This window comes from Diorhabda carinulata, chromosome 1 (assembly GCF_026250575.1).
Source record: "Diorhabda carinulata isolate Delta chromosome 1, icDioCari1.1, whole genome shotgun sequence".
Classification (NCBI taxonomy): domain Eukaryota; kingdom Metazoa; phylum Arthropoda; class Insecta; order Coleoptera; family Chrysomelidae; genus Diorhabda; species Diorhabda carinulata.
Window position 1 is genome coordinate 29,900,968 of NC_079460.1, and position 24,943 is coordinate 29,925,910.

The 24,943-nt window shown below is 29.0% G+C and overlaps 2 protein-coding genes across 9 annotated transcripts in view; one reads left to right on the forward strand and one right to left on the reverse strand.

The window, feature by feature from the left end:
• LOC130901278 (plexin-A4) overlaps nt 1-24,943 on the reverse strand; it is a 267,727-nt gene that overhangs the window by 12,356 nt on the left and 230,428 nt on the right. For all 8 annotated transcript variants that reach the window (XM_057812546.1, XM_057812565.1, XM_057812512.1 and 5 more), the window contains 13 exons: nt 18,613-18,741; nt 17,143-17,243; nt 16,437-16,566; nt 15,505-15,667; nt 12,424-12,632; nt 11,648-11,981; nt 10,767-11,113; nt 10,418-10,650; nt 9,936-10,221; nt 9,589-9,837; nt 9,073-9,310; nt 4,151-4,956; nt 306-489 (listed from right to left, as the gene is read on the reverse strand). In XM_057812546.1, coding sequence (XP_057668529.1) covers nt 306-489; nt 4,151-4,956; nt 9,073-9,310; nt 9,589-9,837; nt 9,936-10,221; nt 10,418-10,650; nt 10,767-11,113; nt 11,648-11,981; nt 12,424-12,632; nt 15,505-15,667; nt 16,437-16,566; nt 17,143-17,243; nt 18,613-18,741 — 3,409 coding nt within the window. The remainder of the gene's footprint in view (nt 1-305; nt 490-4,150; nt 4,957-9,072; nt 9,311-9,588; nt 9,838-9,935; nt 10,222-10,417; nt 10,651-10,766; nt 11,114-11,647; nt 11,982-12,423; nt 12,633-15,504; nt 15,668-16,436; nt 16,567-17,142; nt 17,244-18,612; nt 18,742-24,943) is intronic.
• LOC130901317 (serine/threonine-protein kinase Doa-like) lies at nt 1,438-3,330 on the forward strand. Its single transcript, XM_057812580.1, has 2 exons — nt 1,438-1,609; nt 1,833-3,330. Exon 2 carries the CDS (start codon nt 1,867-1,869, stop codon nt 3,193-3,195), a length of 1,329 nt encoding a protein of 442 aa, XP_057668563.1. The 5' UTR covers nt 1,438-1,609; nt 1,833-1,866; the 3' UTR covers nt 3,196-3,330.

A 24,943-nucleotide genomic window follows, 5' to 3' on the forward strand; every position in this document is an offset into this window, starting at 1 on the left:
ATTAAAAATTTGAAATTGATGAGGTAGACCATTTTTCATTTTTTCGATGAGTCTGATTCATTTTTTGATAATTAGAATAAGGGAACGACTCAATAAATTTCCTTTTCTTAATAGATAATATATTAACCAAATCCCCATTAACTGTGTATATCTAGATTAATGATACATTATGAATATTTGTCATAAAATATGGCATATGTAACTCAGATGTTTAAGAAATATATTGCATAAAGAATCTCTCTTAGTGGATGGAAAAATCTAGTTAAAATTGCGGGAATATAAGAAACATTACTAATCGTATTTACCTAGATCTAAGTCGTCTTTTCTTGGTCGTAGCGAATAAGGTGTGGCTCTGTAAATAGTGTCCAGTGATTTTTCTTTGACCTGACTAATAGTATCACAGTCTAAAACTTTTACAGGAACATTATCTGTATTATGATCCATGCCTCCAACAAAAACAGTCTGTTGTGATATGGAGACATAAACGGTCTAAAAAATAAAAATACCATTAAATTGTGGAAAATAGTGAAAATGTGAAATTTATTACTGAGATCGTGAGAACACTTAAAAACGATAAATTTACCATCTTCTAGAAACTAAAAAGGTTTAATCACATTTTTATGTTACCTAAATTTAGTATTACAAATTATGTAGTGGAGTGGTTAGCAACATGTACAAATAAAACAAAACTATTAACAGAAAAAATTAATACTATTATCAATAAAATTATAATTTTGTTATAGTTTATATGTATGTAATTATACAAGTTTTACAATTCTTTGTTTCATTCCGAGTATATCTTTCTAATGATATAAATTTTTTTATGTTGGTGTAATTGAAGTAGGAATACCGGCTTTACTTTGCCTAACCTCAACCTATATACAGATTTAAGACAGTTATTTCTTACATGAATTTTTTTATATTGAAAAGATCTGACCGAATGAAGTTAAAAATAATTCTTTAATATAAATATATTTTCATATATTATAAGATACCCGACGAATTCAAATACCTCACAAATGCATCTTTCAAAAGTAATATAAAATCATATTTATTGAGGGCTTGGTACGTGGGTAATTTTTATTCTATATATAGCATTAACAGAAAATTTTCAGGACTTTCATTATTTCTTTCAATAAGAGCCAGTTATGCAAGAGCTAGGTTATTCTTTTTTTAATTACGAATATTTATTATGCACTTGGAATTTTCGAGTTTCTACAATTAAATCCACTCTAGCCAAGCATATTTCTTTTACTAGAGTATAAATCCTCACATTTTTGACGAAAATTGCGCAATCTACGATTACAAAACTTTCAAGGTTCGTGACTTCTCAGATTATACTTTATAAATAAATATTCAACGGTATTACATCCTTTAATTATGAGGTATTAACTCTATTCCACATTGTCACACCTTCAATATTACGAAAAATAACACGACAACAATAACGGTTCCATATGAAAATTTCACCCATCTCTACTTTGAAAACGGCATTAATTATGACACCCGGAAAATGCTCTTGTCATAATATTTTTGTTGATTAGTTCATGTCTTATTTAATGGTGATAAATCAGTTTTTTGGCCCAAATATTCCTCAATATTTATTGAAGTAAGTGTTAATTAATTGATTTAATACTGTGGTCACACAATTTTGCAGCTTATTAAGTTTTTGAACTTTTAACTTTTGCTTAAAAGATGTGCATCTTGGTATTGTTCATTTTTGAAATAAATAATTTAGCCTTTCATTTTCATCTAAAACAACAATTTTTAATAAGTAGTAATTTATTTATGAACTCAAATTTACTTAAATAAAACTTTTTAAAAATTTGCAGATTTTCTGTACGACGATAAAGACTTAGTCATCCAATGATGCCAAATTTAAGAAAAAGACGACATTCCATAAGTAAATTAGTACCATCGAGTGATATCCAAGTAAGGAAAAAGCACACCCTATCCAAGACTGGCAAAAATAAAGAATTAAGTAACAAAAACCAAGCTGTTACACAACTACATATAAAAAGAATTGATGTAAAGATAGGAGATGTGATAAATAATGCTCTTGGTGAGGGTTCAAAACCTACAAATGCTATACAAGTAAGAAAAAAACGAAAGCTATATGATCCTAGTAAAAATGAAGAATCAAATAAAAAAAAACAAACTGTTAAAAAAGTCAATAAAAAAGGACGAAAGAAAAAGCGCGTAAAGAAAGGAGATATTTTAATGAGTAGATATAAGATCATAAGTACTCTTGGTAAAGGCACTTTTGCCATGGTATTTCAAGCTGAAGATTTGATAAAACACCAAATGGTAGCCTTAAAGACATTTAAAGATGTTAGAAAGCACAGTATAGGTATATCAGAAGTACATGTTTTGAAAACATTGGGACAAAAAGATCCTGAGTCAGCGTACCATTGTATAAAAATGCTGGATTGGTATAATGGCCATGGATATATGTTTATTGTATTGGAGATGCTAGGTGTGAGTTTACTAGAATTTATGAGAAGCAATAAATACCAACCATTCCCATTGGATCAAATAAGGCATATCGCTCACCAATTATGTATTTCAACAAAATTTTTGCACGATAACAAATTAACACATACTGATCTCAAACCCGAGAATATTCTATTCCTCGATTCTAATTATGAATTACTCTATAACAATAGAAGACATATCGCATTTAAACGAATTAAGAATACTGATTTGAAGATTATTGATTTTGGAAATGCTATATTTGACCACGAATATCATGATACATTAGTTTCTACTCGCCCTTACAGAGCACCTGAAGTAATTCTGAAATTAGGATGGAATCAGTCATGTGATGTATGGTCCCTAGGTTGTATTCTGTTTGAACTGTATTTGGGTATAACAATATTTGAAAGTATTGAGGATATAGAGCATTTAGCAATGATGCAGAAAGTTCTAGGAAATATACCACTTCAGATGGTAAAAAGAAGTAGAACCAAATATTTTTATAATGGAAAACTCAAATGGGACAATAAGGATATAATTGGAAAGTTTGCAAGATTAAAATATGAACCATTAATTAGATACAAAATGATGGACGGACGAGAACATAACGAGTTTTTTGATTTAATCAAAAAAATGTTAACATACGTCCCCACAGAAAGAATCACCTTAAATGATGCATTGAAACATCCATTTTTCATCAAATTGCTTGTTGATAATTAATTTCTTATTTATGTATCTCTGAAGTTTTTAGAGATTGTTACATTGAATTTTTTGTTTGAAACATTGCCAAAATTTCACCAATTTTTCACTAATGGGATCATTTTGTAAAGTTACTTGTTAAATTGAGAGTCACAAATTGCAATATATTAAATTTTTTGTATAAAACGCTGTTTTAATTCATTCTAATAACAGCTACAGTCAATTAGTTGTATGAAGTAAAAAGCCCCAGATTATTATTCGATATTTTTATTTATAAATTTTGAATCAACTCATTGCAATCTACTATTAATGTTCATAAAATATTAGCTAATTTGATAAAGTGATGTCAAATGTTTTATTACTTACTGAATCAACAAAAGTTTTAATATAATATTATTTATTATTAAATACATAGAATGGTTACAGCTTACCAAAACTAGTTTCATTCAACATTTCTTTATTAAAACACTCACCTAACATAATACTATATTGAATTTAGTTGTTTGAATATCTAGAAATTCAAAAACATTTGCAATATTCTTATTATTGATTAGCCAAAAAATGAAAGAATATAAAAACTATGTGAATAAAGTCACAGGAGGGTAATGAGCTATACATGTTTCAACAACCAAATATCTTGTTTAGAGACTGGAAGTGAATGCTACACTGTATATTTTCAGTATATAGGATGTCTTGGTTATCAACATAAGTATCTGAAAGTTAGTTTAGTGGTGATTATGATGATGTAACTTATATTCAGTATAATAAATGACCAAACATTCAAAATTCCAAGGTATATAAATTTCTTCCTATATATGAAAGTAAATGTGCACTTTAAAAATATAAGCACTTTAGTTAGAAATAATAATTTTGAGAGAATTTATCACCTAATAAGACTCATTCATACCTAAAATCAAAAATTAATTATTACTCACTCTTTTCAAATCTAGAGAAATTATTAAATGATAAAACTTACCATTGGCTTAAAATCTATTGATTGTCTTATTAGTTTCTCCTCGCTGAGCGAATAACGAGCTTCCGAAGTAATGGCATCAACTGGTCCTTTGTCAACTTGTTGCTTAACCGCTCTAAACAGCATGAATAAAGGCTCCCCTGCACATTCTCTCAAAAACTTATAAAGAAGAAAGGTAAACCAAGCACTAAGCATTTTTTCAGCAACACTTTCAGTTCTGCGCAGCAGTAATTTGGGATGACTCTTTCCTTCCATACACTTCTCTATCAGTTCAGCCAGAAGAGTTTTGAGGATGTCTGTACAATATTCCATTTTGCTTTGTAAAGTAACCATTATTAAGCTGGCTACATTTACTCTATCTCGCATAGAGAAATATCTATTACTTTCCAAAGTCCTTATGAATAGTAATAAGAAAGTTTTATTCATAATGAGTTGCCCAAAGAGCCTTAGACCTTTATCTTTGCATAATAATTCTGGACGTTCCCACTGGAGAACGATATGATCATCAACATTGGGAAACAAAATTTTCATGGCATAAGTTCTGTAATCAAGGAAGGGTATACCACCAGAAGTCAAATCTCCTGTGAGATCAGTCATTTCAGTTTGTAGTTCTGCAAATGCTTCTTTACATTCTGCTGCTACTCTAAGTTCCAGAATATCCATTTGTTCTTGCATATTCTTCAGTACTCGATTACTTTCAGTGGACTTTCTACGGTAGGCGATCAAAAAGATAATAAACACGATGACGATGGCAACAGCTACACATATTATTGCAATAAGTGTGGGTTTTGTGATTGAACCATTTATTCCTAAAATAATAAAAAACATTTCAAAATTGTTATAGAGCTACAGATAGTTTCTTATTTTTTAGACTGAATTAATAGATTTAAAATCATTCATATTTATTCTTGTTTTAGTTAAGCAACTAATATGTGCTTGAAAAACAGCATTAAACAGAAACCATATACGAGTTTTCATTGTTAATTAAGAAACAATAAAGTTAGTCGATATAAAAGCAAATATTAAATAGAACTTCATATTTTTGTATATAGTAAGACTAATTTGAGCTCTAAAAAAGTTCTATATTTTTAGAATTAATGTCCATACGTTGATGTAAATATATGAATGAAATAATAAATATATTTTAGAACAATTATACTCCACATTAATAAATTACAAACAAATTAGGGATGAAAGTATGGAATCAACCAACTGCTCTGACAGCAACAAATGGATACTTATCAAATGTATAGGATCAGTTTTTATCTCCAAATATATAATGAAGTGGTTGGAAAGTGTTTCTCACATATTTTTATGAAGAAGTTTTTCCAAACAGTAAATAGTGAAACGATGATTTTGATAAGTTATCAGACTACTGCTGAATTAGTATTACCTATTTGACAATTTAACATAATATCTTATCCAAAAAAGTTCCATTCATAATTTCATAAAACTACCATAGCTAAGCATTAAAATTAATTTTAATAGATTTTTCACAAACATTTACAATGTGTATAGCAGCATATTTGTAAATAGAATTGATTGATTTTTGTTTTTGTTTTGTATATAGCATAATGAAGAAATTTTAAGGAATCAACCATAATTTTTATTAATTTCTTTAAACCATGTAACAATCAATAACAGTATACTGAGCAGCATACTCACTATAAAATATGTTATGATATTTATAATCTAACTATCAAAATATACTTATTTTAATCAACAGTTGTAATTTTATGTATATTTAAACATTTAACTATTATCATACAATTATGTAACCATTATTGATATGGCCTTAACTTATATTTCGATTAGAATGTTAAATTTGATGGTAAACACATTAAAAAAAAACGAGAAATAGAAGTCAAGAATGTTCAATCAACTCAATATAAAATCTTGGGTTTATTTCAGTAATTGTTTTTCGAAGGTAGCTTGAAGTCTATAATACTTAAGACTGAAGGAGAAGAAGACGACATACACGTGTTGGTAAATAATGAGTCTGTACGATAAGCCTACACTTATGAAGAACAATAATTTGTTACTTTGCAACGTTCTGTGATATGGTTGCCCTTTGTTATGGCAAAAAAACCTTAGTCCAGGCCAAAATATATATTGATAGTCGATACTAGTGACTTTGCTGTGCATACTCAAGTTTAATAATTGTGATTTATCGATAACATAGTCTATTTTGGAATATACATTGTATTCCCCACATTTCACATCTATAGACACGGTTCAGTTACTTTAAACCATATTAGTAAATTTTTCTATGTGTATCATTGCATTACACGACTTTTCAAAGATATGATTAAATGGATCCATGGCCTATAGTTGAGGTCCACTAGTCATTTGGCATGTTATTAGCACGGTAACATACATACATACATATACCTAACTAGTGCTAAGCTAAACATTTGAGAACAGATTCGCCCTGACAAGCAACATTAAGCAGGTTGATGGTCAACGTAGGTAGACAGGCGGCGAGTAAGCGGCGGTTGCTGATGAACACAGTCCAATCTATACTTTTGTATGGAGGGGAAGCCTAAGCCATCATAATACAGAAGTATCAAAAAAGACTTGCATAGGTGCAGAGAAGTGCGGCATTGAGAGTCGCCTCAGCTTATTGGACGGTCTCGGATCCAGCTATTGTGATGATTTCGGGAGTTATTTCAGTGATACAGGAAGAAAGTACACACACGATAGAAGAAATGGCAAAATTCTTCAATCTTGGAGAGAAAGGCACCATAGCGAAGTTAGATATTATCTTAAACAATTTCTGTCCAGACATGGGTATTTTGCGCACTACTTGCGCAGGATGGGCACGAGGGATTCGCCCGATTTCCCTTACTGCGTTGGAGTGCAGTATGACGCTCTGGACATGTTTTTCTATGGATAGTGAACAGAGAGGTGTTGGAGTCGCACATCGGCGAACTGTCAGCAGATACTATCGTGGTGAAGATGTTAAGAGAAGGGAATCTGGTTTCTCCATACATCCAAGTCATTCTAAGCATGAAAAAGGCTGATCTAGACCAGATAGCGATTCAAGCAAGAGCATGAAAGTAGCGAGCCCGAAGGTCGAAAGAAAGAGCTCAACTCAAAGAAATGTATTAGTTCCAGGTTAGTAGTCGGAACAAGAGGCGAAGGTTTTAGATGGTAGGGAAATTGATGAACACTGTGTCCAACAGTGTATAAATGCATTTCCTCTGCCAGAAAAAAAAATCTAATTAGTTTACGCACTTAAGTTGAATATTACTATCAAAAATCTCAGAATATAATTAGCGATATAAAATTTAGAACAAAATACTAATATACTTCAGGTAGCCACATGGGCATTGAAAAGAAACCACCTTTTGTACCATACATACCATGATGTCTAATTTTTCAGATTCTACTGTACAGTAATTCGATGGTATGAGTTTTCTGGGCCAAAACATCTATCAGTTCTTTGGATATATCAAATAAAAGACACATCAACTTATTATAATATATTAATTTTTTGTAATTAATACGAAACTAATGATTTCATTTTAATTTATTGATGAAGCATAGAATCCATGGTCAGGTAAAACTATCAACCTTGTAATTTAATCATGCAATTAAAAATACCAATTTAATATGCAACTTAATCTTCTGCACAATGTCTTATTTTTATCCTAACACAAAATCCATAAAATTGTGCTTATATAACCTAAAGAGATATGCATTTTAGAAGTACTAACACACAGATACAGTGTCGCATATATATATATATATATATATATATATATATATATATATATATATATATATATATATATATATATATATGTATATATGAATTGTAAACAAGTCTTTGCCAGCTATGATATGAACGGTTTTTTATTGGGAACGTAGCAAGGAAACACTAACTTCAATACATTTTCCGAGCTTTAGAATACTTATGTATTCATCATCTGGGAAATAATTAATTAAGATTTTAAATAAGTTTAAATTTTTACACGCATTAACAATAATAAAAATCACCGGAAATATATATATATATATATATATATATATATATATATACATACATATATATACATACATATATATACATACATATATATATACATACATATATATATACATACATATATATATACATACATATATATACATACATATATATACATACATACAGATATATTATTTATTTATTTATTTATATTCCTTTCAAAACACATCATATTCAAAAAACTTTCTACAATTGTTTTGTTTCTAGGTTATACAATAGAATACTGTAACATGCGAACTTTGCCAATTTTCCATATAAACAATGTGTTTCGTGTTAATTTACTCCAACATTGACAACTAATATTTTTTTCATTTGTATATTTGTTTATAAACCATTTTTATGTCTAAATATAAACAGTACTGAAGTGAATAAACAAATGTTTATTAATAAACGTAAATAAAGTATTGTTAAATTAAACACTTTCAAACAAAACTATATATCTATAAATGTGAGGCATATGCTATAGTTTTTGTAACTTTAAGCAGTAACTTGAGAAAGGCTTTAGCACCTTCTTTGCAGCCGAAACAGATAGAGGGTGTTGAGGAAGAAATCAGGACATGTGAAAAGCATCGAAGTTTTTTTCATGTTAATCTGTGAGCATACTTAATATTTTGTAAAGATTCATTTATAACTTGTAAATAATGTACTTCCTCGCAACCCTTCAGTTGTTACCACAACCAATCAACACCACCCTCTGTAACTACAATACCTATCAATTATTTATATGGTTTCTGTCTCATCTTTGTATTAAAACAAAACTTTCCCAAAGAATTCAATTTTACGAAACCAATTCACTAGTAGAGAGTAAAATTTAAAAATAAAAATAAAACTTAAAAAAAATATACAGAACACTACTACATCTACTACTACCAAGCAAATGAAATTTAAGGACCTTGAGGTGATGAATATGAAAGAACTCCAATGTTATAATGTAGAGATCCCCCAACTATAACAACTACTTCTGGTAATGCTTCACCATTTGGTACATCTTGCTCGTTAATAGCAGGAGGTTGAGTTTCGGGAGGCCGACATGTTAGCTGTTGACGTGATAAAGATGTTACATTACAAGTACTTCTTCCTATTAGTACTTGCACATCAGATTCTTGGCAAGCACGATCAATGTTTTGACCCTGAAATAAGATACAGCTATTGTTAATAATGTTCAAGATTTATTAAATAAAACATTAGTAATTCGTAAAGTCAGTATCATTTTTATAAACCTTTTCAGATTCCTATGGACAATATCCTAATAACTGATTCAACTAATCACAGCTGAAGAATGAAAATGACGTAAGTATAAAATAAAACTGAATGGAATACCTTCTGAAATACATTCTATAGAATAAAGTATACAGAGCAGAAGAAACAAACCGATAAATATTACACAATATAATAATTATATTCTTACATTAATATTGAGGTAATCAGACTTGTAGTATTTAACTTCTTTTTCGAATGGTATAAATATCGGATTGGGATACAAAAGGAATCGATTAAATTCTTTGTTCAGTGTTAAATTTTGAACGCCAGTTACATTATCCATACGGAATCCATATTCTAATTTCAATGGGTTGTCAGCATCTAATTTAACATCTTCAGCAGCATCGATAACTGGACTAAGGCAAACCATACTTGTATTGCTTAAAACAGTACATTCCTAAAAAATACGAAATTATTTGGTCAAGTGAATGCTCAAATGTTCATGTTGATGCTGAGAATATTACACATTATTTTTGGGTCTAGTTGTATACTTACACTGATAAACATTTTTTGTTCATAAAAAACATACATCTGTGGTTTTTGTATAAAAGCCAAGTTTCTACCAGTAACTGAAATCTTTATTCCGCCTGCTGGTATGCCTTTGGGTACTTTTATTTGACTAGCTACACCAGATTCTGCAGATTCGATTACAGGATCATCTACATATTCAAACATCATACTATCTAAAAATCGATCGCCCTTATCAAACTTCATTCTCAGCTTTCTCTTGGTAGTAGTTTCGGACGCACTGGTTATGCATAAAGCTTGATTTTGATCAGTGCTAAAAATAATACTATTGTTAAATAAACTGCTTGTTAATTAAATGTGATAACTTTCTCCTGTCAATTGTAGACTCATATTTCAATATATATTCGATATTAACTGTACCACATTTGAAATTGAAGAAATAATTCAATTCAATTATGCTTAATTCCAGAATTGGTATAAGTAATGTGTAAATCAATCAATTTACTTACGAAAGAATTCTACATGGAAGATCATCTAAGAACGCTTGAATATTACTACCAGCATTCATATATTCCCCTGTAATTTGTAACATTGTTCCTCCAGATTTTGGTCCACACTTAGGGGAAATGCCAGTAATATTGGGATTTACAAATCTATAATGCATTTTAGATTCGCCACGGTAATCTTCAACTTTAACAGTAACAGGACCTTGACGCAGTTCCTTAGTACCAGGCCCATCAACCTGTAATAAATATATACACATCTTAGTAATTATACAAAACTATTAAAACAATAAATGTATGATTTGAAAATCTTTCAAGTTTAGAATATTTGGTTTGAATATTATTCAATACTAACCTGACATACAATCTGTTTAGTTTTGATATAAAGATGTTCATATGGTTGACAATTAATTCCAGCAATGCTAATACCAGAATAGATATCCTGGAAGTTTTTACCAAGGTTAATACCTTGAATAGTAATATTAGTTCCTCCTTCCCAAGGTCCCAATTCTGGACTAAAAGATGTTACTTCTGGATTTGGACATGTTTGACTTCTATTCAACCAAACAGCAGATCCTTTCTCGCATTGGTCCTTTACCTCACATCGATCAGAACTTTGGCACCAACCACAATCATATTTTTCAGCTAGTGCCAAACATATTCCACAGTTGTCTGCCATATCACGACAGCGATATATCACAACTAAAAATGGAAATATAATTATATTTATACACAATACATAATATATAATATTCCATTGAAGCAAATTAAAAACACTGTCGTTTCCAGTTACATTGAAGTATTTGTCTAATAAATGGAATTGAAAAACTCGTACTTATAACAACAATATTGAATTAAACCATGCACATATTATTTGTAGTAATCTTCTTGCATGTTTTCAATTATATATTCAATATACTTAAAGAGCATTTTAATGGAATGAATCCACTGTATATAGATCTCAAGGCGCCATAAAATTAAAAATACTTCAAAATCAAGTAGCTTAAATAGTTTCTTATTGTGCTAATTTATTAAAAAACTAATCTATTAGTAATTTGAAATAACCTGTATCTTTCAAATGAATTAATTTTAATTATATATTATACACTTATTAAACTCTTTATAAGAGAATGCAAAAATGCATGTACATACCACTTCAAAAAATGGGAAAGGAAATAAAAAGGGGGAGACAGGGAAGTTTAAATGAGTGAATTTCAGATAAAAATTAATACTCACTATGAATATTATCAGGATTATCAAGAGGCTTGGATCCTCCCCAAATAACAGCAAATGTAGCGGTTATATTTGGTGCTCGAGAGGTATATGCAAATTCCATTGGGTCGCAGTAAATAGTATCACCAAGTAATTGAGCATTTACGCTGGTCACTCGTCCTTCAATATTAAATTGACAAACAAATCTGGTTTGAACAATAAATTGTCCAATTATGTGAACCTTCACTTTAATGGCCTTCTTTATGCCAGAAGCAACAAGGATTTCCGGAGAATTTCCCACTGTGGCATTTATCGTTGGGCAAAACGCCGGACCCGATCTGTAGCTCGGCCCTGCTCTCTGAAATGAAAAACAATATATTAATATCAAATAGCCACTGATAATGACGTCATAAGTCCGATACCATTTTTACTGATCAGAAAAGTGTATAGTAATGACTATTTTACAGGGCGTAAATGGATAGAAGTTTGTCTAGATTTTCAATGTAGCAATCATTAACCAAATTTATAGTAACTCAATAAAGTAAACAATGACTTCTGATAATTAGAAGAAATAACAATTAATATGGTGTTGGTTACTATATTTTTGTACGAAACAGTATGATATCGATTCATGACATCAGTACTACTTAGTATAATGTTTTATATTTCAGAATACAGGCATTCTATTTTACTATTAAAAATTTATATCTCCTACAACTTCAATGATATTAAATAAACTGAGATAATATACAAATATGAATATTTCCGGACATGAATATTTGTAAAACTAGTTTACTTACACTGATGCCAGTAACTAGAATATCATTTCGGCAATTTTCGGCAGTATCGTGTGTACATCTGTGGCCATCAACGCACCAATCACAGGGAAACGAGGATGAAACACACTGAGTACAAGAACTATAAGTATTGCAGTCGAAAAAAGTGAAATTTGTAGCTACAAAATCAGGACCCGAAGTCATTCTAACAGACAGTTTAGCAGTAAAATGATCTGAAAATGAAAACCATACATATTAACATGTTGAAGATTTTGTTCTATTTATAAGAATTTTTCTTTTGATTATTGAGAACAATATTCGCTTTCACTTAACTTAAAAGAAATAAACGATTTGGTTGGGCCAACTCTATATACATCTCTAAATAAATTTCTACAGAATACACTATTTACTACAATCACTACAACCAATAATCACAATTATCAAAGGTAAACGGTTCACCATCGTTCACCTTCTACCTCTGAGGCGATAAGTTGATTATTGAAGCCCGCGTCGGACAATGTAATTGTGAGTGATCGTACAGTAATAGTAGTAGTAGTAAACAGTGCATTCAGTATAAATATCACTAACGGATCCAAAAATTAAAACTTAAGTTATTGAATGATATCCTCAATATTAATATTTATTTGAAATCTTAAATAGATCAGTTCTGACCATAACAGTGAATAAATAAAAGTATTTAAAAAAACTTATATCATAAAATTAATGTATTACCTTTACAAAAAATGGGTTTGATACATTGAAAAGCTTGTATCTTTTATGTAAACTAATAATAATATAATCAAGTCGCTACAATAAGTTAAAAGTGTTAGATCAATTTTTCTTAAGCAATGACATTTTATAATACCAACTGAAATAAAATATATGATACAAAATTATTAACATAAAAACCCCCATAATTGCCTATATCAATTTCTTCCATATCTTGATTACATAGCCTTGTTTGATAAAACTCTTTTGTCAAGAATAGAGAAAAATGAAAATATACTTTATTAAAGCTGATAGACAACCTACTGCTTCTAGTATGCATTTTTTTGAGTGTGAGATAGTGGATATATTTAATGAGTAGAAGGACGGAAGTATAAGTATAGTACCATTTTATGCACTCTGTTTATTAGGTCCAAAAGCTTTTGACTACAAATTTATTTTCAATTCTAATTATTTCTCTGTGATGTATTTACAGCTATAGAAATCGAATGTATGGTTTGTTGACCTTGTTTCACTTACTCAAAACCTTTTAATTTTTCAAATGATTGGAAAAACATCTTATTTGTAATTTAAAAATAAAGATGTTTTTAATGTTCACATAAATTGTAGTATATAAACTTAAGGTTTTACATTTTTAATAAAGAATTTCGTTAAAATTTTTCAATAAATATTTAATTCCAGTGTTAGTTCTCTGTTGAAAAACTACAAAAAGTAGTGATGTTTTTCATGAAAATCGGTTTTTGTTTTTGAGACATTCTATACTTTCTGTACTCTATGTTTAAGTAATGATTATACGTTTTTCATGACTATAGTTACTGTTATATACATAACAACTAAAATATAAGCTTATAAATACGAAATTCTAACAAATCAGGTGATGTTATTATACTGTGCACTATAATATTCCCAAGATATGGATCGTTTAAATTCCCAACACTATATTGATTTGATTATACGGACAAATGGCCACGACATATTCTAATTCACCCGAGGTTTATTGACTTACGTTCGTAATTATTGGGAAGAATTATTTTCAAGTCCACATTTTAGTTATTTCTGTCGTGTACGATTATTTTGTTCCCTCTTAATTCAAATCAAATCCTAACAATTTTCTATAAAAAACGAAATTAGTCTATTGAGAAATTTTAACATAAGTAACACCTGAAGTAAATGGATGGGAAAAAATGAATCAGGATATATTTCTCGCCAAAATACATTTATTTTCCTCAATTTTGGGACAAACTTTAACAAATTTCGAGAATTTCTCATATCAAAGAAATCCTCAATCTTTTTAAAAAACGTGTCTAACTCTATTTTAATCCATGTTTATTTCTTCATCAACTTCCCCGCTGGAGCATGGTTCACTATGTTGTATAATTGCAAATACATATATCAATTTCTCTATTTATTATTTGTCCACTCAGTTGCCCAACACGTGGTTGTCATTGGTACTGCAAAATGTTTTAGGCTTAAACTTACTACATAATAGTAGGCTCGACTATTTAGTATCTATTTACTTCTACCGACTGTCACACTGTTGCTAATTCACAGTGAAGAATAGGAAGTGGTGGTAGATGTACAATATGTTATATGTAGTTGTCTTGTTTTTTAATTTCTCATGAGATTTTTCTGTCGATTAGTCCGAATACAGTTGTTAAAACTACTATGATGCATAACAAACTGCATGTACCTGTATGTCAAATTTAAACTTCCCCTACTCTGGGGATGTCATCTAATTTTTAATTCAATTTTGAAATTTGCCTTCGTATCTAATTATGTATTACAAGTGTATTTTATTGATTTATTAAAAAATATCGGTTCGAATTGAATTTCGTTATTATGGGTATGCCTTATTTTAAATTACTAATAATTACCATAAAATATTTTATGACTTAGTTAATTCAAACAAATCTGTTTTTCTCTGGATAAATGTTACAAAAATGAAATGAACTTTTTTTCAGTTATATTTTTTAGAGCTAAGATGTTTTGGTTACATTGTTAAAAAAGTTCACATAATTTGAGTAATTTTTATAGTCAGTTCATGTCGATGTCGTTTGAAAAGTTTATTTACTATATCAACTAATAGAAAACTACAATCTATACCTATTTTAATAATGTTAATTCTTGTCTTTCTTAATTGTCACATCAAATGTAGGCATAGGGATAAGAGATTGAAAGAGTATCAAATGTATTCATATCCGTTGTTTCGAATTAGAAAAAAATGCTTTGAACTGTAAATATAATGACCACATGATTATGATTTAACCCAAAACAACCCAGTAAAAGTGATAACAAAGTTGTAATGTCTCATCATGATAAAATTTGTAACAATATAAATGAGCTTAGTGTAAAAAGTAAAATCAATTTTTATATACTCACGTTGTCCGGGAGGAATTGAAGGTAAAGCATCAGTTCTTGGTGTTGTGCAGTTCACTCCTGATCCTTTTCTTGTAGCATTTGTTATCAATGTTTTATCGAGAGCTGTAAAGGCACACAAGAAGTGTCCTTCTAGTGTTGGTAAATTGTCAATGACCAAATCCAACTGTAAATTGAATTAAAATAATAGATATATGCACTTACTTAATATTATTTTTCAAAATTAATTGAATTAATTTATATTTGTTAAAAATATACAAAAATATCAAACATCTACAAAATAAAAAAAATAAGAAATAATAGTTCATAAACTCTATAATTTAATGTTAATTTAAACATAAGACTAATCAAGTCAATAAAAGAAATGAAGCAAGAAATATTAACAATCTTCATATAGAGAAAAATTTTGATTTAGAGTTCAGTTACTCTGCTGTTACCAAATCAAAACAGCTTCACAAAATCTTCAGACAATACTAAACATACTACACATTTACTTTTGGTATAAATCAAATTCGTTAAAGTCAAAAAATTTTCATGGAATAATTGAAATAATCTGGAGATCCATAGTTAAATTAATCAATAATGATAAAACTCAGAAACTAATCCAAGAAAACAAATTATTTAGAAAAAACAATAGATTCTTACTAAGAAGATATATTTTGGCTAATTTTCAGAAAGGAAATGTATGTCAGTAGGAATCTTTACAGAATCTTGCAGGTAATCTGAAGATTAAGCCACTATTGTTTTACGAATAAAAGCAAAGTTTAATAATCCAATTTAAAATATTTATATCTGTAAACTAAATTAATGAGAATGTTAGCGGATTAAAATTGTTTTATAATTGTATCAGAAATAAAGTAATGATCAAAGAAGAACACTAATTTAGTTTCAATACATGTTTTGTTTGATATCAATACTAATCAACAAAAATTTACCGTTCTTGCAGTTGTTCTTTGTAACTGATTGGGTATTACTGATGTTATAGTCGTACATCTTCCACTCTTGTAACTTATCCAATATAGAGGATCTTTGGCAGCATCTTGACAATCAGATCGTAGGCTACATCTAAAAAAAATTGAATATTCAGTTCAGTAGAAAACATCAAGAATCTAGGTAACAATGGTAACAGTTGAACGTAATTGAATTGAAAGGAAGATCGCAATAATTTAGAATATATTCAACATCTCAAATGACAAATAAGTTACTTTTATTTCAGTAATGATTAAATTTGATTATTTCTAAAGTTTCAAGTTGCCTTTATTAACAACAGGTAACTGAGCAAATATCTAGGTGGTACTGAGATTATTATTTTGTTTTAAGTTTTGAAAGTTTGAAGCAATACAATAGTCAGTGATGCTCAAAGAAAACCGGGAAGCACGTAAACATTGATTCTTCTATATTTCCTTATATTGACATGGAGTTGACATGTTGACAAGTTGATAAAATATTCAACTGAATTAGTCTAAATATTAACTGTTTTGATGAAGACAATTCTAAACTTTAACAGAAGTAAAAGTCGAAATTCCTGAGTACAATCTTATTTTTCTGTAATAATATTTATAATAATAATAATTGAAGCTATGATATTGAGAAATTCCATATAAAAACCTTACGTTTGTCTAATAATTAAACAAAACTTACTTATTTTCTAGGGAACACCAACCGCAATAGGGATCTTTCACTCCTAGACATTCTAAACAATTTCTATAAACGGTACATTCTTGCACTTTGACTTTCGATACCTGTGGAGTAATTCAATTATGGTAATACAATTTTAGAAATATATCAGCTAAATCTGACTATAATTAGTATCGTTAATTAATTAACGAAAAATTAGTATTCATTCTGTAAACTACAGTTTGAATGCCATTTCAAAAGAATAGTAGAGGATTGTTTTTTCTGTTGATTTTCAGAAAAATGTAGGACTTAGGGCTTAGGTGTTGAGTAGAGATATTGGTGTTAATGATTGATTATTTGGTTACTATTAGTATCAAAATGCAAAATATTCCAGGCATTCAATTTCTAAATATCGATTCTCCAAACTATAACACCCTGCACTGTTTTGCTTTTCGAAAGTGAAAGTATATATATACATTTTCTGGAACTAACATTTGTATGTCGAAATTCAATCAATTTGATCCAACAATATTAATTTTTTTTTAATTACAATTATGAATTAATTATTTAATGTTATATGAGAACGTCTAAATTATATGTAAACAAGTACTTTAAAATGCTAATGTACAAATTTTCTTATTATTAACAAATAAACACTAAAATGAAAGAAATATAATTGAGAGGAGAAAAAAACAAAACATATTTATATTACATAACCAAGAAAATTGAAGAACGAAGTAGATATTATGTGTATATTGAGAGAGAAATATTTTGTTATACTGGCAGTTTATAAACTTTAAGAGACAGATGTATTGGGTGTAAATTTTAAAACATCCAGCCTTTTTATTTCCTTCATATAAAATAATACGAGAATTAGAAAAAGCAGTATTATTTTGAAAGGGAATACTTTAAATCATTATTTGTGGCTCGATAATTAAAATTTGTATGTAGTGAGGTTGAACAGAAATGGTTAGAAGAGCAGATTGACCATCTTAACCTTTGACTGATTAAATCAGGTCGTTGTCGATTGAGTCTAACATTGCTAGTTCTCATCAGATGTTTTCACATTACTGTCTGAAAAGAGCCGTCCGAATAATATTCCATCATTAGAATTTCCTATCAGTAAGAGAATTGATAGCAATGATAGATATGACATGGCTTTACTGCACAAGATTGTCGAGAACTTTTAGATACAATGGATAGTCGAATATTTAAATACAACTATTATTGTTATTTTTTTTTTAATAAGTTGTAGAATAGGTTGTAATCGATTGATGAAAAATTCATTCTTTTCTGGTAGATTCAACTGAATATACGCAACTCTTATTTCATTTTTATAGAATAATATAATTTTGTAGCTTAGCATGTTTCTTATTATGTAACAGTTGCAATATCAACTTTTTTGGTAGAAGGAATTTTGTCAAAATGATATTGAAGTTATATGTGACTCTTCCATATAAAAATCTTTAATGTATTTTATACAAATCGCATTACCTTTTTCTCTGTCATCGCATATAGATGCATAGACTGTGAATCAAAGTGCAAATCCGGATTTACGGGAGACCCTTCTTCGACAGTCAAATCTCCATATTCCAAAGCGGAGTTTGACAACTCTACGACTACCTAAAAGTAAAAAAAATATTGATTTCAATAGATAGGAAAATATCAAGCATATTTTTTTACAGTCACCACAGTTACTACAGTAGTGATAAAATCTATTTATATTCGAAACGATGTTAAAACAAAAGAAAATGATGGATGAAAATCACATGTTATTGACAGATAATATGATATTGACCATTTTAGTACGCTTATGAAAATATTTTCAACTATAATTTATTAGTTATTATTTAAAAAATTGCTATGGTATACGAATGCAAATTTCTATAGTTTGGGTCTTACAAAATATAATGTAGTACCACAAGTACCAGTCTAAGGTTCATTTCTTTTACCTTACAGTACGAGCCAAAAATAGTTTTTTAGTATGATAATATAGATAAAGTAAACCTAATCTTCAGTCTTCTCTCCTATAAGTCAATTTAGCATTTATTTCTCCACGTCACATTAATGAGAAATATTGTGTGCAAAAAATTCTTCTCTTACTCTTTATTTAGGTTTATTATCTTTACAATATTCTTGTAAAATTTCTTGAGCAAATGTTGCAAAAAATAACCTGATTAACCAACCAAAAGTGTGCCATAAAAATATTTACTGGGTGAATAATATAAAATATCGTTATACATCTCAATGAGCTTTGTCGAGTTTAACAAATATAATTTTTTCATAAAACATCACTTTATACTTGAATTTAAATAAGTTCATGGTCAAATGCTGAGTTTTTGAAATATATCAGTGGTTTAATTGAAAAAGATTTCTCCTAATCTGCGTGATTATGATTTATTACTCTAAATAGTTTCTGAATGAACTTTAGTCAGGATAAGTAGTTTGAACATAATTCATTTTCTCATTCTCCTCTATTCGTATCAAATAGGATGAGGATTAAACAGGATCATTGTTATTCATTAAGCATAATTAATCCGATATGGCATAAGAGTACTGATAAAATCAAAGTAGGTGTCAAGGATAATTATAATGTAAATGTAAACGGCATCATATGCAAGACATAGATATCGAAGAAGACCGATGAAGACACATAGGACAAGAAGATACTGAGAGGAATCTACGGAGTAAAACCACTGAAGAAAAGCTAATAAAGAATTAGAGGCATACGTTTGGAGATTAAATAAAGAGAGAACAAGAAACAGGTGAAGTTTTATAGAAGAGAAGCCTAGAGACGGTAATTGGAAACAATGGATTTTTCGATTTATTATTACCAAACTGCTTAATACATGGGGCTAAAAGAATATTTGTAAATATTTGTCACATTTGCCATTTTTGCCTTATTCCTACACGGTCTGTAGAGCATATTAATAATGTTTGAAAATAGGTAGTTTAAACCAATTTAGAAGGAAATAGTTGCCCCTCGCTGCGAAGCACAAATTACCTAAGACAGAACAGGGTTGATTGATGCAATAGTTTTTATCCATCACACAAATGAATTAATGATTTGTTTCATGGTATATCATTCGCAGGAAAATCGAGACGCCTAACAAGACTCCTTTTATTTATTTATCTCTTTCTTTCAACTAATAAACTATAATTATTTGAAAGAGCATTCCCCAATCAAATTTGTTTGTAAGTGTTGCACGAAAATCTCAATCAACAATGTACATAAAACTGATTATTTTCCATTCTTTTTGAACAATCCATCTAATTTCTCCTCACACACAATTCTGAATACAAGGTTAGGTTCGTAAGCTGATAAAAAACAATGAGACATTAAAAATAACTAGAATTAGCGACTCTTAAGCAACGGAAGAATTATGAAAGTTAAATTAAACTCCATTTACTTTCGGCAAGAAAAGCAGCGTATTATTTAATTTAGACTCTTGGAAGCTATTTTATAAGAATGCGAAAAATGTATAAAATCTCATTATTTCAATCTTTTTCTGAAAAATTGTTTTAATTTGCTCAATTTTATCTTCCAATGTATCATTGAAAAGTTTTTATAATGAAGTGTAAAAATGGAATAGAAATTGATATTTGTCATTATATTAAATGATAAAAAGCTAACATAAAACCCAAAATTCAATTATAAATTGAATTTATGTATTAACCTTTTACAGTGAAAAAAACAAATTATCTTTTATATATATATATATATATATATATATATATATATATATATATATATATATATATATATAAATAAATTTACCATAAATTAAATGTGATATGGATTTTATATAACTATTTACCATAAAAAAACGACTCGACGTTGTTGAACAACAACGATGGAAGAATAATTAGATGCAGAATCAAACACAAAATATCTTTCTAGATATTAGTGGAGAGCAACTGGAAAGCCAAAACGACTATAAAATCTACCATTAGAAAAACAATATTTCGGAAGTTCCGCAAAATACGCTTTTATTTTTTCATATCTTCATTTTTCTAAAACCGCTTTCCACCATTTTTAAAGTTTGGAAAAAGAAAGTTTAGCCAAATCAAGTACCTAAATAGGACGGATGCAAATAAGGTAATAAATTGTAACGTAATTTGGTTTTTGGATAAATTGGATAAATTGGATTTTTTATTAAATAAGTCTCATTAAGAATAGTGAAGAATCTAAGCAATAGAAGAAAATAATACATTATTAACAAAAGAATTATTTGTAAGGTCTTAAATGTATATGTAATAAAAATATAAATTGAACTTATAGTTATATATTTCGAATGTAAGGAGTAAATAATTAAACGTAATCAATAAAAACATTCACATTTTAAAAACTTAAAAAAACCGAAATTAATTAAATGTAAATGTTTCACATTCTTTTTTTGTGGAATTCTAAAATGTGATGTTTTCTTCACAAATACGACAGGAGCCTTAATTAATATTCTATATTATTTCCTACTAGAAATTGTTAAAATACTTTTTAATGGATAATCAACCTTGACATTTTTACTGTTAGTTATTATTTCTCTTATATGGAAGACGCCAGTTGGCCTATATTTTATCAATGTGAGATACTATTATATCAACTGAGATAAAATATCCGTAAGAGAACACTACTGAACAGAGAGCTTGAGAATCGATAGAGATAAATTTTAGAATAAGCCCAAATACAGATGAGCTGTGAGTATTTCATAGTAGAAAATTACTGATAAATAAGAGAGTTGTGAAGCATTGCTTACTTCCACCAATATTCGCATTGACTGAGGCGTATTTGGATGACCGAGTAATCGTCTTCAGAGAGGGAAGATAGATCAAAACAAACTTGATTTGTGCTATATACATGTATATACAGACTACGGAATCTATTGATGTTAAGTTTAATAAACATCAAGCTGAACAGACAGAAGAATCATCGCCGAGCATACTGTTCATCATTGGCTACTAAATAAACGCTGTAAAATATTTTTCTAAATCTAAATTTTTTTCTATCTTCACCTCCTCCAACTCTACACTATTTTATGAGAATTCTCCATTATATGTAACAGTGTTTTAAGTCTTTCTTCTTACAGTTTCAATGCTCAGATTTCACCTGAAGAAATATATATATATAAATTAAAAGGCGTAAAATCTAGTGTAAAATAAAAAAAACTAAAATGAATTTACCTGAGCTAATAGGAGTTTTCGGGGTTTTATTGGTCTTTCATAACCATCAGCTGTACAGAACAATAGAAAAAGATTTCGAACCTGTCAAAATTACGAATGCTTCATCATTTCATCACTCTCATTCATAAAAATAGACTAAAACGATGAGATGCTGAACTTTGCTGGAAACCCCTTTACCACAAATACTGAATGTGTCAGATCTTGTTCTTCTGTACCAATTCATTATAAATTCCTACAGTTTCAGCAATCAAATACTTAATCGAAAGTCATATCGAATCGTTTTTTCAATATTGTCATTCATTTCTAACGTGGTATCGACCATCTTGAGAACGTTAATCACTCAAAAATAGATGTACCAGATAAACATTTCTGCCATACAATTATTTCAATAAGTTATGGTTCTGTAGTGATTTACCAAATTGCACGTGAAATTTCAAAAAAAAAGTTTCTCTCCTCTCACATCTCACGCAATTTAAGATACGGCTATACTGATTTGTACAGTTTGATACAGTAGCGAGAGGAATTAAATTCTTAACAGAAGGTAACTGCCATCGGTTGCTAGTGTTTAGCGCATGTACACTTCTTCTATTGTAGAGTCAGCCTGTTGGATGAAAGTTTTGAAATTTTTATAAGTAACAATTGACTAATTACCTATTCCTTACAGTCAACTTTATAGTTTATTAAATTTTCCTGCTGAAGTAGGTTATCCCTATTTGAAAATTAATTAAATTATAGTTTACATCAGTGTTTGAAGACGATAACTTGGTTATCTAAAGGCGCATCAGATATTGTAATTGTGAATGTTGGTGTAGTGGTAGTAGTAAATAGTAGTAAACAGAAATTCCTACTTAAAAAAATCAGAGTGAGTAGACGCAATTATTAGAAACTATTGTGAAACAAAGATTCATTCAGAACAGTTGAAAAAAATATGAAATGTCAATTAAACCAATAAAATAAAATAAATAGAGTTACTAACGGAAATCAGAGGACAGAGAAAGAACAAAAATACCAGTGGAAGATGCGCAACAGAATCGCACTACATTAGTAATCAACAATATTTAGTGTATGTATAACCGAATCATTAATTCTAGTAGTTTTTTTACAATTAAAGCCAACTTAATGAGAAATCTCCCAGTTGTTTTATATGTATGTTTTTTATATGTATTTTGTATGTTTTATATCTCATCCATATATCTATTAAAATAGTACTGAATATTTTTGACCTATTCCAAAAAATTGTATGTCTATTCAGGGATCAATAAACTGAAAATGAGTGTGAATAAAATCTGACTGCAAATTAATCATTTAATTTGAACTGAAGAATTGTATGTTACATTGGAAATATTTATTGGCTAACGGATAATATTTCTCATTCATTATTCAGAGTTTCAAGTAAGATTTGTGAGATTCATAAAATTGTAGTTATAGTATACATAATGTATGTGACAGATTTTATATTAAATGGATATATTAAAACTAAACAGTGTGTAACAAAAACCAACAAATGCAGAGCAATCCTAGCATAGGTACACACTCGATAAAACATATCCTTTCCAGAATTCATCCTTCAAAGAAGAATGCTGGAAAAACTTTCAACCCAAGCCTTCCCTATCAGATTCTATATGTTCATTGTTGAGTAGTCGCACCACTCAGTGAACGTATTCGTCTATCTGTTCTTTTTATTTAGGGTAGTATCTTGCACCTTAGACCTTTTGTATTTTGCAGTTTGTTTATGGGTGTTTTTCAGCCCTCATAAAAACCGGCAATATTTTAGCAGATATATCACAACTAGAATTGTGGATCTATTTGCTGAAGCTGTCTTTACTGAGATACCGCTTCTCTGATCAGCAACCCCTATTTCTTTTTTTGTTCTCATTCTTCTTGGGGATTTCTTTGTGTTCTCGGTCATAACGTGACTTGCTTTTATACAAAACGAAAAACTATTTTTGACTAATAAGAACGTATTCAGTTTTCAATGATTCCTAACTCAAAAATAGAAAGCATGTAGGCCTAAAGACGTCATTGCAGAATTTAAATTTTTAATTATCTACTTTAGAGTCAAAACAGATGTTGGAGATTTGTTTAATGGCATGAAAAAATGTGTATTTTGATCACCTATTATTGTATTTTAAACTTATCTCTAATATCAGCAGTATTAATACCATATAGTATAATTTTAAATTATTATCATTTTTTTAATTTCAAATTCTTACGAATCAGAACATGACCCAAGCAACGAAAACAGGTTTGTTAAGAAAAAATAACAGAATAACAGAGATATAAACATTTGTTCATATTTATTTCGAATAACAATTAATCCTGAATTATTACCCAAATTTGGGAATATATAAAAATTTTATCATTATTTATTCTTTTAGTTCACAAACGGCGTTAACTGAACTGTATAGCAGGCATCCCGTTCTATTACTTACCAAACGAAAGTATAGAAAAGCTTCAATGAAATATTCAACAATGGAATTTATGTGAGTCCCTTTTCAAGTTAAAATAGCAGTATATATTTTAACTAAAAATTCTCCAGTGAATTAAGTATCACAAATAATTGGAATGACCACACGCAAGAAAATATACTTTTAAGATAAAATAAAAGTGACATATCACATATATCGACGAATAAGACCGCTTTTAC